Source organism: Physella acuta, unplaced genomic scaffold (assembly GCF_028476545.2).
Source record: "Physella acuta isolate Inbredline_101_S28 unplaced genomic scaffold, ASM2847654v3 ptg001457l, whole genome shotgun sequence".
In the NCBI taxonomy this organism is placed as follows: domain Eukaryota; kingdom Metazoa; phylum Mollusca; class Gastropoda; family Physidae; genus Physella; species Physella acuta.
In genome coordinates, this window is record NW_026732972.1 from 68,938 (window position 1) to 86,379 (window position 17,442).

The 17,442-nt window shown below is 37.3% G+C and overlaps 1 protein-coding gene across 2 annotated transcripts; it reads left to right on the forward strand.

Annotated features, from left to right (window-relative positions):
* The first annotated feature begins 6,698 nt into the window (after positions 1 to 6,698).
* LOC131928053 (uncharacterized) lies at positions 6,699 to 9,564 on the forward strand. 2 transcript variants are annotated; one of them, XM_059283962.1, is made up of 2 exons: positions 6,699 to 6,819; positions 7,351 to 9,564. In XM_059283962.1, exon 2 carries the CDS (start codon positions 7,368 to 7,370, stop codon positions 9,351 to 9,353), a length of 1,986 nt encoding a protein of 661 aa, XP_059139945.1. In that variant the 5' UTR covers positions 6,699 to 6,819; positions 7,351 to 7,367; the 3' UTR covers positions 9,354 to 9,564. The 2 variants fall into 2 exon arrangements, with proteins under 2 accessions (XP_059139945.1, XP_059139946.1); XM_059283963.1 differs by having other exon boundaries at positions 6,711 to 6,819; positions 7,360 to 9,564.
* The last annotated feature ends 7,878 nt before the right edge of the window (positions 9,565 to 17,442 follow it).

Consider the following 17,442-nt stretch of genomic DNA (forward strand, 5'->3'; position numbering starts at 1 on the left):
CGTTGATACTGATGATTACAACGTACTGCTGTAGATAACGGGTGAATCTAGATGAAGGCATACTGCTGGCCACAGATGAGATGACATTACGGCAAGTGTAGATGGGAACGTACTACGACAGATAGGTTCAGCAAACCGCTGCTTCCACCATATGTTACACAACCTCACATGACGACGACAAGACGCAGACTGACTTCCAACTATCTTCATAACAACGAAAACATTCTTACGTCACATCCTTATTTATTCATGCATTCATAATATTTTATTAATACCGCTACACACATACTCTCAAACCATCCACAACTATATTAACTCTATTCAACTACACACATACTCTCAAACCATCCACAACTATATTAACTCTATTCAACTACACACATACTCTCAAACTCATTCCATACACTTAGGTCCATTCACAACAGGGAGATAACGAGGGTACCAAAAGAGAAGATGGCTGGATGACATCTAGGAGTGGATCGGATCGTCTTTTGCAAATTCACAGAGGGTAAAGTTTCTTCCAGGCATCACTTCGAGGTGGGGGGGGGGGGGTGGCTCTTCTCCCAAAAGAAAATGCAATTTAGATAGAAAACATACTTTAATCAGTGTCCACCCATCCCACCCCCCACCCCCTTCCTAAAAATTTGACTTAGTAAACACACTTTGACCAAAAAAATCAATTATTTATGTTTATTTATATTACATTTTTTCGATGAATAATAACAATATTTTTGATCATGTGTGTGTAGCTAGATGTATCAGTCATAGCTTTACTTATTTCCCAGAGTTATTCACTTTGATGGATACTAGATTGAAAGAAAACTAGACGTTTGAACATAATTTCTGCATTTTAGTCCATGGTATGGCTAACCCAATTGAACATTATTGTTATTTTTAGCTGTCGTAAACAATGTAATCACTAGTCTAACAATACAAACTCAGTATACAGCTTAATTTTCGCGTGATTAGCCATATTTCGTGATAATTAAATTTTTGCAATAAATTTACAAGGGCCCGTTTGTTGCTAGCGTCCCATTTATGTGACGTTTTTTAAAAAATCAATATATTTTTAAAAATCTATAGCCATTTCGTCATTAAGTGCCCAAAAGCTAAACCATATCAAAAAATTATAAATATGTGTGACCTTGGGATAATCTAAATATGTAATTCTATTCATGGAGACTATAGAAAACATCATGCAGCTTAGCTACCACCCTTATCTCCACCTGTCAGCTGAGCTGTGGTTCACCCCGAATGTTTACAATCGTAGAGCCGGGTTAGTGACGGCTGTTAGGGGCAGCAGACGATAGCCAGCATTGAGTGCTCTCAGACGAGACACGAAGCCAACCAATGAATGCACACAGCTAGGGGCAGACACAATATCAATTCAGGGCCCGCTACTCGCGTTTTATTAAGCTAAATTTCATGTCTGAGAAGAGCTTCTTTAACAAGGGTTCACGACGTAACGTTCCTTAACTCTGTACGGAGAAGATCTTTTTACACAAGTGTTCACAAAGTCGCGTCCCTTACCACTGTACCGGGATCTGTACAAAAATTGTACACAAAGCAACGTCCTTTAAATCTATAATGAGTACTTTACAACGTGTACATGACTTAACGTCCCTTAACTCTGTATCGAGAAGATTTTTGAACAAAAATGTTCACAAAGTCAAGTCCCTTAATTCTGTACTAAGAGTATCTTTTTAACAAGTTAAATTGACATGAGATTCCTTAACTTTGTATTGAGTAGATTTTCTTGACAAAGGGTACGCGATGGTAACGTCCCTTAACTCTCTAATTAGAGGCTTCACTATAAGTGTACACTACTTAACATCTCTTAATTCTGTACTGAGATCTTCATAACAAGTGTACACAATGGTAACTTCCCTTTTGTCTAAATTTAGATTTCCTCTAACAAGTGTACATGAGGTAACTTCCCATAACTCTGTACAGAGATCTTCCTAACAATTTGACAACGTAAGGTCCCTTAAATCTGTAAATTGTGTAACCAAATCTGCATTTTTATCAGGGGGACAAAAGTTTGGCTAACACCATTAGTGAGAGGAGCGGTTGAGGCACTTTAAGTCACAGACTCAATGTTTGAAGTTAATCCAGTTCCAACCTCAAGTCGTCACAGGGTTGAACATTTGAATAATGCCCACGTCACTTCCGCTTGTTCTGTGGCGAGGAGAAGAGAAAATCAGGTTCGGAAATCTTGAGGAAAAAAAATTTAACAAACTACTCTTGGATGAGAGGGAACGTTGTATCGTAAGGTGCAAACTACACCAAAAACTTGCCCGATATGTTTTGAATTGGAAGAAATTTGTTTTTTCTAATAATCCAGTTTGATTAAATTTAAAATATATATATATATATATATATCAATACGCCACTATCCCACCCCCTTCCCCATTCTTATTGTTCTTTCGCAGTTTGATTAATTTAAATAAAGCGAGAGTGATCTCTCCTAAACTTTCTCTTATATTCTTATACAACACTACGGGGGATGGCAACTCGGGATATAGACATGATTTTTTATCAATTTTTAATTACTTAAAATTTTAAAAATATAATAGAATCTAGAAGAAAAAAAAGTTGCGCACCAAGTAAACAGCAAGCATTGTGTGTATGATAGTGCGGAATATAAGTACTTTATAAATTTATATCCGGTTGTTTTTTTTTTTTTTTTTTTTTTTTTTTTTTTTTTTTTTTTTTTGAGAAATCGGAAATAGTTTAAAGCACTATTTCCGATTAACGGAAATTACACAAAATTTGAGAGACGGCAGTACTCAAGTTATAAGCTTTTGAAAAAGTAAAAGTGGAATAAGTTCCATTTCCGGTATACCGGAACTCGCTGAAAAGTTTATACAGAATTACAAATTTGATATAATACTTACAAATGAAATTTTATCAACCTAACTGTAACGATATTCGATTAATCGTGTTCACAGATATACACAAACACACATATACACACGTCCACGCAGACAAACATACCTACAGACATACGTACGAAATCGCAAAAATATGTTTTTCCTACTCAGAGATGTGTAAAACGTCGAGTTTTGAGAATTTCCCGATTTCGATGAAGTAGAGTTCATCTGTTTATCTCACCACCAGAGATTGAGACTGAAAACCTCAGCATTCGCGTCAAGATGCCAGAGCACTTTTCAACATGATGAAAATTAATCATCTCCTCTGTCGTGTTAATTAGCGGCGTAATCGGGTTTCGGGTCACGAGCGAAAAAAATCGCTGTAATTAGAATAACCTAATTAGCCCTCAACAACTAAATCAACCCGACGGACACAATTAGTTAAAATTTTGCATTAATTTTGATATTTTAACCGCATTACAAAAACAACTTCATGTCAAATTCAAAAAATTTATTTAGGAAAAATATTGTAGCGAAGAAAGGATAACATAACAGCATGCCGAATTTCTTAGAATAGTTTTAGTAAATTATTACTGTCAAGCTAGAAAAACAATATCATGCCGAATTACTTAAAATAATACAACGTTTGGAATGAAAAAAAACATCAGCTATAATTAGCTAAAAATGAATCGGCAGCTAAACATTTTCTTCCGTTCTTTCAAATCGCAGCCTCGCTTGACATAAATCATTTCGCTATCATTAATACCAGTTACCCAACTCAAGGGAGTTTATCGTTCAGAAATTGCAAAATAAACAGAAATTTAATTCGAAAAAAGAAATATGGATGTAAAACCTAGTTAACGAGAAATTAAGATATTCTGAAATTCGTTATGGGAATTATGGGATAGGATTTTGGGTTCATAAAGGTCGGGAAAATTTTAAGCAATGTAGAAAAGTGTGTTTAGAGGTGTATAGCCTCCCTTGAACAACATCAGTGCGTTATATTAAAGATTTTACAGAAACACAAACACTGAGATGAACATCATGCGATGAAAAGCTCATGCTATTCGTTAGTCTTTTCCGTTATTATTGAATGCCTAACTATATTTACAATAATGCGAAACAATTAAATTAATCTACTGACCACTGACAGAAAGTTCTAAATTGAGCACATACACACACACGTATGCACACACATATGCACACACATATGCACACACATATGCACACTAACACACACACACACACATATATATATATATATATATATATATATATATATATATATATATATATATATATATATATATATATAAAGCTCAGTTCTGTATGTAATGCATATGTTTGTCGTTGGAATTGTATGAATTTAAGTGTTAGAAAATTATCGTGCGCATTTGTCTAAATTTATAAGCTAAAAATTTACTATTGAAAGTGTTGGGAAATCATTTTCATTTTTCAAATTATAGTAATAATTGTCGGCATGTTCATTAAACACAAGTTTTAAAAAAATATCATCTTTTACAAAAATTCTAATTATGTCTTTATTTAGTCCTATAGCACTTACTTCCCTTTGATAAATTAGGAAAACAAAATTACTTCCCTTTATAAAACCATTGCATTAGTCGAAAATAATTTACTTTTTAATTACTTTGTTTTGGTGTTGGGAAAAAAAAATAATTACATAATTAGCGGGGATTGATCAAGTGCAAATGTTTTAGGTATTTTACGGATAAGCTTGGAGTATTAAAATTGTTCATCAAATTGAAACAGGCGCGTTCGTTTAAGTGAGTGCAAAAGACTATGAATAAGTTGGGGTACTATAGTCGTTCATTAAGCTAAAACAGGTGATTCCGCCCCGGGCGTTTATGTTCGCGTTAGTGTTTTCTTTGTGTTTAGGTGGGTTTGCGTTAGTGGTTGCGTTTTGATTTGGTTCGTTTTTGTTCTTTCTTTTTTCGTTTTTGTTTGTGTTTTTTTGTTTGGGTTTGTATTTGTGTTTTTGGTTGATTTTGCGTTTGGATTTGGTTTGTTTTCGTTTGCTTTTTCGTTGTTTTTTTTTGTTGGTATTGGTGTTTGTGGTTGGGTTTGTTGTTAGGTTTTTGTTTTCGTTTGCTTTTTTGTTTGTTTTTTCTTTGTGTTTGTATTGGTGTTTGTGGTTGTGGTTGGGTTTGTTGTTAGGTTTTTGTTTTCGTTTGTATTTGTAATTGTGTTAGCGTTATGTTTGCGTTTTGTTGTTTTGGTTGGTTGTAGTTTGGGTGGGCAATGCCGGGTTTATGATGATTACTAAACACACAGGTAATGGTCTTTAACAGAAAGGTTTTTCACAGAAGCCAGAGCAGGGCCTGGCCGGGACGGCTAGTATATATATATATATATATATATATATATATATATATATATATATATATATATATATATATATATATATATATATATATATATATATATATAATTACGAGCACTAAAATTTAGCTGATCTTCCCACCACACACACAACACACACATATACACATACACAAGAGGAAAATGAAATGGAGAGAGAGAGGGTATATTCCAATCCAATGAATAAATTAGCCCTCGCCTCGGGGAGGAAAATGCTCCACTAATTTCAGTTACCCAGCCTTTTCCTTAATTAACAACATTATTTTTGCTAATAGAAATCTTGGCTTCTATTTCGGTTGTACCCAGGTCATCACGTATTTGTTTTGTGAGATAGATAAAATACACACTTTTAAAGAAATCTGTTTTATTTTTAGAACGCATCTCATCTATACCTTAAACAAGTTTACCAATGTTTAGTTCGTTATTTCTTCCCTCCCTCTGAAAATACGGTTAAACTTTTTGATTTATTCAAAGCACGCACTTCTCTATCTGTTTACCGAAACGGGTGCTTCTGGTTTCATTTTAAAACTGTTTCCGGGACATTTGGAAACACGTCTTTATAGTGCCGGGCGTTGAGTTTATACAGGGAAGTCAACACTCAAATAAAACTCACTGTGTGATGCTGCAAACAGAGTTTCTTGCGGGCGTTAATCCGGGGGGTGGGGGGGGGGGGGTGGGGTAAGGGAAGTGCTCCCCCTCCTCCTAGACGAAAAAAATAATTAAATTCAAATAGAAAATACATCTTGGAACAAATCTTATAAGGGATTTTTATGATCCCTTATATACGTCCAACGTGCTTTTTAGCTTGACTGATGTGATCAGGATCTGAAACCATTTTCAGACAAGCCACATAGAGGCTTAAGATAAATATTTCAGGTACTGTGTTCTAGAACAAGGAGAGGGTAGAGCTTAACACTAGCTAGAGAGGAGAGGTAACATCACAATAACATTCTAGGGAGGTGAGGTAACATCACAATAACATACTAGAGAGGCGAGGTAACATCACAATAACATACTAGAGAGGCGAGGTTACATCACAATAACATACTAGAGAGGCGAGGTTACATCACAATAACATACTAGAGAGGTGAGATAACAGCGTCATAACATACTAGAGAGGCAAGGTAACATCACAATAACATACTAGAGAGGCGAGGTAACAGCACAATAACATACTAGAGAGGCGAGGTGACAGCACAATAACATACTAGAGAGGTGAGTTAACAGCACAGTGACATACTAAAGAGGCGAGATAACAGCACAATAACATACTAGAGAGGCGAGGTAATATCGCAATGACATACTAGAGAGGCGAGGTAACATCACAATAACATACTAGAGAGGTGAATTAACAGCAGAATAACATAACAGAGAAGGGAGCTAACCTACAAGAGAATAAAAAGATCTTTAAAAACAAAAACGCACCTTCAAAACGATGATGCGCAAATTCTGGCTAATGAACGGATGTGGATCTTACAATGGCTACCTAGCTACTGAAGTTTGTCAACATACTTCATTTGGCGCGGAAATAGGAAATCTTGGATCTTCTTTGTTATAAAAATCACAAGTGAGCAAGATTATTTGTTCCTATACATTTACAATTTACACTAACCCTAACTAAACTTAACCACTAACCCTAACACTGAAAGTAACGTTACTACACACTGCCGCCAGTGAATATTACTTTTCGTTCATTGCAAAATATAGGGCATCTATCAAAGCTTTCCATTCCCCACACTTTACAGGATTCTCAATGTCTTCCAAATCCTTTCAGCCTTCTCCAGCAGGCTACGTCACCATATCTACCTGCAAACACTACACTCTTACAGTCATGCTGTCAGACACCCTCCTCCTTTTACCATTCTGATATTTATTTTATCATCAAACTAGTGTTTCTTTCAGACAACTATCTACACCCCCTCCAGTCATTTTATTAAATATATTTGATATTTAAAGAAAATGTATACTTCAACCCCCACCCCTCCCCGAAATTTAAAAAAAAGTTTAAGAACCCTCTGTCCCTATACCTAACAACAATCTTAACATAAGACTGAACTATTCGATAAACAACGAGATGAAATTATAACCTTTCCTCTAGGCAAATCAGCCTCCAAGATGTCTGGACGACCTTATAGCCGTGGCCCCCAGTCCTGCATGAGGAAGAAGCTGACTCTCGACCTGGTGACACGTGACTTTACTATCGTGGTTTGCGGCAGCCATTTCAGAAGCGACCGAGAACGCCTTAGCTCAGCCTCCAAGTACTTTGACGCCATGTTCAGGAGCAACATGAAGGAAACGCTGCAAGGCCGCGTGGTTCTGACGGGCATGCGCAGTGACATCTTCGCTACAGTTTTAAACTTCATCCACCACCAAGTTCCCGGTTTGACGCCCGAAAACATCGACGAGGTTTGGGAGGCGGCGAACCGTCTAGATATAGAAACTTATTTACAGGTATGCGAGCAGTACGTCATTGATAATTTGTCGCTTGAAAATTTGTCCCATTTCAACCAAGCCGCCATTGATTTGAATTCAGAAAACGTGAAAAATGGCTTGATAAATTTCATGAAGCGAAATTTCGGGAGTGTTTTAGAGACGGATGAATTTCTGAATTGTCCGTTTCCTTTGGTGTTGTCTTTTGTCGAGGACGATGAGCTGGTTGTCGAGACGGAGGATGTAGTTCTGGAGGGGATTCTGAGCTGGGTGTCGCGCGGAGGTATTAAACCAGGTACCATAATGCCACCTGTAGAAATGGAGCAGGGCGCGGAGGACGGATTGGCAGAGGGGGAGCTCCAGCCCCTTGGCGTCCAGACTTGTGGCGTCACAGCTGATTGCCAGTCTGCCGACTCTAGAGCTGACGCTCGCGATGGGGACGCGACAGCCAACACGCCCGTCGACGTCGTAAACAACGCGAATGATGACGTCATGGATGACACGTCTGGTGACGTCATATCTACCAAGTTTGATGATGTCATAACCATAAAGTCTCACGACGCAGCCGATGATGAGGAACAGGGCGACAGAAGAAAATACCTCGCCAAATTATTGTCCAGCGCTAAACTGGTTCTAGCCAGCCGAAGTTTCCTGGAGTGTCTACTAGCTCACCCGTACGTCCGCAACAGCCCTTCTGCGCGCGAGGTCGTGCGAGAAGCCTTAAAGTTCAAGGACGGGACCTACCCTTTCGAAAGTTCCCTGATGACCCCCTACAGAAAGTGTAGCGAGAAGAGAAACGTGATGGCCTACATCGAGAAGTCGAAGCTCCAAATCTACGACCTTGAGACCAGGAGCTTCAACACCGTCGAGCTTGGGAACATACACGCAAAATTCAAAACCAAGGTGCGCCTCGCCACCCTGGGCTCGAAGCTCGTCTTTGTGGGCGTCAAGTACAAAGGGGACTGTATCCATGTCCGACACAAGTGCCGGCCCAAAGCGATTCTCACTGTGGATGAAAACAAAAAAATTTCCGCCTTGTATGAGGTCTGCGGGAAACAAAACATGCCGATGAAACTTTTGAACATGAACGGCAAGATTCTCGGCGTCTGCCAGTGTGCGACAAGGAGTCGCGTGCTGAACCCAGAATTGTTCGAGATTGTCAAGTTTGACCTCAGTATCAAGTATGATCTGGCTTGTGTGTTTGAAAACAATATCCTTTTGATTTCTCATTCGGATTTTAACATGGTAACAATGCAGCTTGATACCTTGGTCGTGAACATTTACAACACGGACACAAAGTCCATGACAACCAGTAGAATACCCGTCGTCCACAGAGGGATCTCTACAGTCTTTCACAAAGAAAAGGAACTGTTTCTTCTCCTTTCGAGCGGGGTCTTGATAGCTGTCAAAAGAGGCGACGACGGTGAGATACAGTTTCCCAACGTGGCAAATCTTTGGAACAACTTTCAATGGATGCTGCGCGGGGCGGCTTACTACAAAGGCGAATTGTTTTTGTTCTGCGTGGACGACGGGACGGTGCATTCGGCGTCGGTGAGGTCAGTGCCTGGAGTATTCGAGAAGATCACGGTGGTCGAGCTAGAGGATGACGAAGAGTTTGAGGGCAGCAACTTTGTCCCCTTGGTGGTGCCGGCTTCCTGGGTTGAGAGTTAGATCTAAACTGGCGTTTAGTTTGTGGTCAGCCATTCCATCGTCGTCATCACCACAGTGGTACCGCGGTCACTCTTTGAATGTTTTAACTATGGATTCCATCAGCGACAAGATCAGGGTAATATCATAGCTTTCTCTACACGTACTTACAGTTTCTAACTTTTTAATGCTTATATCACTTCTTACAATCTAGAAAAATATACATTTTAAAATAAACTTTTATAGCCATTGTATTTTAAAAACCACGGATGTGTTGTTTATTGAGTGGATATGATTAGATGCCTGACATGCTAATTAAAGAATTGATAATTAGGCGAGGCAAGTGAACAATGTCCTTAACTGTATCGGTTCGTGTTAGATGGGTCAGCCACTTGATCCATGAGGTAATCCATAAGGTCAGGTAATCCCATAAGGTCAGGTAATCCATAAGGTCAGGTAATTCATAAGGTCAGGTAATCCATAAGGTCAGGTAATCCATAAGGTCAGGTAATCCATAAGGTCATGTTATCCATAAGGTCAGGGGATCCATAAGGTCAGGTAATCCCATAAGGTCAGGTAATCCATAAGGTCAGATAATCCATAACGTCAAGTAATCCATAAAGTCAGATAATCCATAAGGTCAGGTAATCCCATAAGGTCAGGTAATCCATAAGGTCAGATAATCCATAAGGTCAAATAATCCATAAGGTCAGATAATCCATGAGGTCAGGTAATCCATAAGGTCAGGTAATCCATAAGGTCAGATAATCCATAAGGTCAATAATCCATAAGGTCAGATAATCCATTAGGTCAGGTAATCCATAAGGTCAGGTAATCCATAAGGTCAGATAATCCATAACGTCAAGTAATCCATAAGGTCAGATAATCCATAAGACCAGGTAATCCATAAGGTCAGATGCTCCTTAAGTGAGACATTTTATGACGCCTTAGGTGACAAGAAAGATAGCCTATAAGTTGACCTGAAAGATGACCTGTTATGTGACACTTGTTTAGCTGTTTAAGACATTTTTGTTTTGAAACTTTATGAGAAATAATTAGGGAGCAACTTTCGAGGACATTTTGAATTTATGACATTATGAATTACATGACCTTATGGCTAGTGTTAAGAAGACATTTGAATTTATGAAATTATGAATTACATGACCTTATGGCTAGTGTTAAGAAGACATTTGAATTTATGACATTATGAATTACATGACCTTATGGATAGTGGTAAGAAGACATTTGAATTTATGACATTATGAATTACATGACCTTATGGATAGTGGTAAGAAGACATTTGAATTTATGACATTATGAATTACATGACTTTATGGATAGTGTTAAGAAAGCATTTGAATTTATGACATTATGAATTACATGACTTTATGGATAGTGTTAAGAAGGCATTTGAATTTATGACATTATGAATTACATGACCTTATGGATAGTGGTAAGAAGACATTTGTATTTATGACATTATGAATTACATGACCTTATGGATAGTGTTAGAAGACATTTTGAATTTACGACATTATGAATTACATGACCTTATGGATAGTGGTAAGAAGACCTTGCCACGGGGACCTTTGAGAGAACTGTTATTGAGAGGAATGGTCGAATGCTAAAGGGTTCGGTTGCTAATCCGAAGGTCACGTGTTCGAATCCAGGGCTTCACTATAGGACTTGCCTGAGTCCACTCAGCTCTGATGGGTACCTGGCTGAAGTTAGGAAAAATAATGGTCGCTGGTCATCGTGCTGACCACACCATCCCTTCAAATACCGAGGTCACTGACACACGTGAAGTCTACTTCACCTGCCATATGAACATTATTTACTTATTATTGAGCAGACAATTTTTGAGGACATTATCAGAGCTCTTTAAGTCAACGTTTCAACAATCTTGTAAAAAAATAAACCGGGAGTGATCTCCCCTAAACTTTCTGGAATATTTTTATATAAAATAACAGGGGATGGGAACTCGGGCTATAGACATGATTTTTAATCCATTTTAAATACTTAAAGTTTTAAAAATAGAATCCATTTTAAATACTTAAATTTTTAAAAATAGAATAAAATCTCGTAGACAAATTAATTGCACACCAAGTGAACGCGAAATAAAAAAGCGCATAATAGTGCGCAATATTATTAGTACTTTTAAAATTTACATTAGTTTTTTGAGAAATCGGAAGTAGCGTAAATTACTACTTCCGGTCAACGGAAATTACTCAAAATTTAACAGAAGGTAGAGAATTAGATCTTTTACTTACATGTGAAATTTCATTTATCTATCTGAAATAGTACTCAAGTTATAGGCTTTTGAAAAATTCAAAGTAGAAAAAGTACCACTTCCGGTTATCGGAAATCGCTCAAAAGTTGATACGGATCTACGATTTTGATAAAATACTTATATATGAAATTTCATCAACCTAGCAGTAACGGTACTCAAGTTATCGTGTTTACACACGGACACACAGACACACAGACACACACACAGACATACGGACAAGATTGCAAAATTATGTTTTTCCGTATCAGTGAGGTGTAAAACGTCGAGATTTGTAAAAATCTCTATTTTTTTTTTGCACGATTACAAGACTTTCTCTATACTTCGTATATACGAGAAAGTAACAACTATGGCTTGATAGGACGGTTTGAGATGACGATTGAAGATGACCCTTCAAGCCACTGGAAAAGCCAACCCAACGTATGCTTTGCCCGACCCACCGGGGTCTATCCCGTGTCTCGTGGTTAACAGAGCGTGACATGGCCCGGCTCCCACAAGTCCACACCAATTCCAGGCGGTCCCATCATACCGGGCCCCCGGTAAATTATTCCCGACATAGTTCAAACACAGGGACAAGAATAGGGAAGATCCGTTTATTTATGGACTTTTTACCCCGTCTTCCCACTCAACATTGTTCTGTATGAGAGAAATGTTTTACTTTACCGCAAGAGAAGAAAACTACATTAATAAAATACATCTTTGCCGCTAAAAGACACATCACTCCGCTCTAAAGAAATACAAAAATGGATGGCTTGTTACTTTCTCTTGTCTAACCCTGTCTAGTTGAATTCATCTTGTGATTTCTAGCCTAATGAAAAACAAATCATAACTGGGAAAGAAACGTATGAGAATTGTAAAACTAAAAATCAAATATAAGAAAATGTGTGAAACTAATGTTCATCTTTTATCACAGTTTTGTACAAGAAGGGTCACTAAAGCAGATGAAGTAGAGCTCATCTGGTTATCTGAACGCGTCGTGTGGCCTTGACCTTCACAGACACAGGTCAAAGAAAATGGTTTTAAATTTCTCTTAAACTTCACACCTCTTTTCTATTGTTACGAGGTCAAATAAAAATGTTTTTTTTTTTTACAAAGAATTGAAAATTTTATGTCAAGAATTACATATGGGGTCATCCATAAATGACGTCACACTCGTAGGAGGAAGAAAGGGTCCGTAATTTTGTGACGATGTGTGATGAGGGGGAGGGGGGGGGGGGGTTCAGATGTTGCGACGTCACATTTTTGCATTATAAAAAAGCAATATTAGAAAACGAATTTTAGATGTTATTTCGCGTTTTAGATAACTATTTTAATAAATTGTAATAGTTTAGACAAGATTTTGGAAAAATATCGATGTTTTAAAAAAATTCAACTGCAATTTTGAGGGGGGGTTGTAGGTTGAGGTGTGACGTCATTTTGGGGGGGGGTCTGGCTTTTTGTGACGACGTGTGACGGAGGGGAGGGGGGAGGTAAAAATCGTCAAAAAAAGCGTGACGTCATTTATGGATGACCCCTATATGAAATGTTAACAAAATTAACTAAACGATTCACAAATATAAACAAAACAATGTAAAAAAAATTAATGTAAAAAAAATAGTTCAAATGTAAACAAAAATATTGTCAAATTAAAAAAAATTTAATGTAAAAAAAAATAGTTCAAATGTAAACAAAAATATTGTCAAATTTTAAAAAATTCGAATGTAAAAAAAAATTATCAAATGTAAACAAAAATATTGTCAAATGTAACAATAATATTATTGTAAAATGTATAAAACATATTACTCCATACGTAAAACTAATGATTTCAATCGTTGCCTACGTAAAAACATTGACGAAAATGTTTTTTTATCGACGTAATCATCGAACCATCATGCAGACGATCTAAACGAGCCTCTTCGAGCCTCTTCGAGCCACAACGAGCCACAACGAGCCTATTTATCTTTTTCAACAAAAAAAAACTCGTTTTCTCACCAGCAATCAGCAAAAAATGGTGCGTAAATCCTTGCCGCAGACGAGAGAATTTCAGCAATCTTCAGGTTTTCGGATTGATTTATTTGTCAATCAGTTGTCTTTCATTCCTACTATACCGGGGGAGGGGAGAGAAAGACAGAGGATGACGGAGGGGCAGGGGTAATGAGACTATACACCCTTGAACGCAGGGGTATTAAATCTTGCAGAAAAAAACTTCTTTCCCCAACATCAGAATGGAGGTTTTGTAATGCTAGCGGTCGAGCTAGGCGGAGATTTAGGTTTGAAATCTTTTGTGTTGCAGATACAATTCGTGCGAAATCCTCTGGGGTAACCGCGCGATGGGGTATTGATCCGCCCCATTTTCCTGATAACTCTATCGGAAATTTCTCGCTGTAATCCCCGTATCCAATCTTTGCCGTGGGGATCAAAAGGTTACTTTGTTGTGACTTTTGGCCCCGGTGTTGCTTTCACGATCTTGGTCTTTTTTTAATGTGTTGTCTTTGTTAATTAGACAGGTTTTAGTCTTGTCTTCACTTTGTTGTCCTCGTTAATTTTATGTGACTTGGTCTTTCTTTTAATTTTTTGTCTTTGTTAACTTTGTGTGACTTGGTCTTTCTTTTAATGTGTTGTCTTTGTTAATTAGACAGGTTTTAGTCTTGTCTTCACTTTGTTGTCTTCGTTAACGTTATATGACTTGGTCTTTCCTACACTTTGTTGTCTTTGATAACTTCCCAACGCTTTGGTATTTCCTACACTTCTTGAAATTTTTGTATTTTCTTCACTTTGTCTTTGTTAACTTGATATAACTTTGTTCTTTCCTTCACTTTGTTGTCTTTGTTAACTTTATGTGACTTGGTCTTCCCTTCACTTTGTCTTTGTAAACTTGATATAAGATTGGTCTTTCCCTTAAGGGTGTTGTCTTTGTTAACTTGATATAACTTTGGTCTTTCCTTCACGATGTTGTCTTTGATAAGTTCACGGAGCATACTCTTTCGTTTACTTTGTTGCCCAGATTATTAAAAAAAAAATTGTAATCAATTTTTTTTTAAATCCAACCTTTCATTTTTAAAATAATCACACGTGCTTCGTCTTTAAAAAACCGCTTTTGACTCACGCTTCTAATACTCACAAAGCTTACACAGAAAAAAAGGTTAATCTAAAAAAAAATCATTAGGCTTTAGATTTTTCCAATTGCAACATGTCTGAGATCTATAACTCTCTGATCTTCGAACTCATGATGAGGGTCTAAATGAAAGGGCGTTTCACATTACCAACTCGGGTTGTACTTTGTAGCGTAATTCCTGTTTGAGGAAACTAAACTTTCAAGCAAGAAAAACACAATTAGATGTAGAAATGACGCCTTCATTGAAGTACTATTATTACCCCGCTGATAATTCGTTACTTTCAAATAAAAATGGTTTCTGATATAGTGACTAGAGTATGGAGATTTTTTATCTTAGTGATATCAAAGAAAATAACTTACGCTCAAAAAATAATTTAAATATAATAATATTTCATTAGTTATATAACTATTAATAATAGCTGGTTATTATAAACGCTTTTATAAATATATTTCATAGATTATATGCTAGTGGTATAGTTGGTTTTTTTTTCATGGGTGGTCGGGGGGGGGGGGGGGTGAGCATCGGTTCTTACAGTACAAGTTGAAAGAGTTAAATTATAGTCAATTTCGAATTTTAAAAATTTTTGTAAGAACTCCAAAACTGGTCGTTCGTTCAAAACGTCTGCTTTATTTGGTTAAACTTTGGTCTTTTAAAAAAAATTGAATACGCACAAAAATACCAGTATTATTGAATTTCCAAGAGTGGCCGTGATTGACGAGAAAATATCATTAGAAAAAAAAAAGCTCTTATTTCAATAGTTGGTTGCAACGGAGCAGCCCTACTGACCTTTGTCTATTTAGAAGGGAGCAACCCACTGACTTACTGTAATCCAAGTTGACAGAGGCGTAGCGACCCTTCCCGGCGCCCGGGGACATACTTTCGATTTGCACCCCCCCTCGAACTTTTCATTTGCACCCCCTTCTCAAACTTCCGATTTGCAACCCCCCCCCCCTCGAACTTTTCATTTGCGACCCCCCCCCCCTCAAACTTTCAATTTGGCGCCCCCCCCCAAGGTCGGCGCCCGAGGACATATGTCCCCCCTCCCCGCCCCCCCCCCCTCGCTACGCCTCTGCAAGTTGAATACACACAGCCGTCCTCTAAATTTTCATTTCATACACAGATAAGTGACACAGGGTGTTGTAGAGATGAAGTTAACAAGTCGTTATCTGACTTGTAACAGATTCGTGTTACAAAATATTGTAGAGACAGATATAATAAGTGATGACCTATTTTTCAGTTTCTATCAAACTTGTAACAAATACGTGTTACAAAATGTTGCAGTGATCAATATAACAAGTCCGGAGTGACTACAATTTCTATCAAACTTGTAGAAGAAGCAAATTGTACGTTTGGTTAATTCAAGTTAATCTTTGCTTTAATGACCACCAGCAATCAATAACCCAAATATATCGTTATTCAAATCATTACGAGGTTTGAATGGCAGACTGATGCCATATTTAAGATCAATAGAAAGTAAAACGTCCACCTAACTAGAAGAGAAAGATTCATTGGTTTTATGACGACCTTCATTTTGTTTCGTCTGGCTGCCCATTTCTATGACATTTCATCAATAGTGTATTATCTTTGTGAGTGGCGTGGGGGTGGGGTGTGTGTGGGGGGGGGGGGGGGTATTATTGGTTGCATAACCCGTGACTGGAAGCTATTTTTTTAAAATGAGTTCTGTAACTCCAGAAAATGATATTTTTACTCGGGCATTTAAACAAAAACTATTGTTAGGCCACCAAAACTGTTTTCTGGTTATGAATATCAATCAACATCGTCGGTTTTTGTCAATCAAAATTACACGATGCATGTCAATCGATCTGATCACATCAACGATGCGGCAATCAATCACTCATTAGTGGTCGGCGTGGTCGAGACAGTAAAGCTCATTGTTACTAAACCGGAAAGTCTCGAGTTCGAACCCTCGGGCAGATGAGGCTCGTTAGCTGGGGACAGCCACTCTTCTAGTAGAGACAACACCAAAATCAAACAACTGCTGCTGCTTTGTAGTTTGTTCTTGGTTGGACAAAGGCTATGGAAGCAAATCCAAAAAGAAAAGCAGGCTGAAATCGGAGTCAATGGCCTCAATGGCGCATAACCAGTTGAAATATATACTTGTGTTGGAGGCGTAGTCGAGTCGGCAAAAGCTCATGGTTGATAAATTCGAAAAAGTCTCGAGTTCAAACCCTCTGGCAGATAAGGCTTGATACCTTTCAACACAAAAATTAAGAATGAAGAAGAAGAAGAATCACTCATTGTTGAATTAAAAAAAAAAACACCCACATGCTGTAAGAGAAGTGCACAACTTTTATCGTTTAAACATATCTCAATGTATTTTAAGAAAAACGTCAAATTCATGTCATGCATTATAGTTGTTTTTCTTCAGCAAAATAAAATTAGTCTTTCAAGATATCATTCACATACATTATGTATTTGATAGTATAAAAAGTAAAATCTTTACACACATGTATAAATAAATATTTATATACATACACTCATTCACATTAGTAAACTTCATCCGATATATTTGTTAAAATGTTATAAACTGGTATAATTAGAAAAAAAAATATGTAATGAAGTTGACCTCGTTAAAATATACAGTTAAAAATATTTTTTTCCAAAAAAAAAAAAAAAAAAAAAAAAATAACCTATTGCATAAAAAAATTGTACATATTCAGACTATTAAAAGGACCCACTATTTTAAAGAGCTTTATATTGCTTTTCGTAA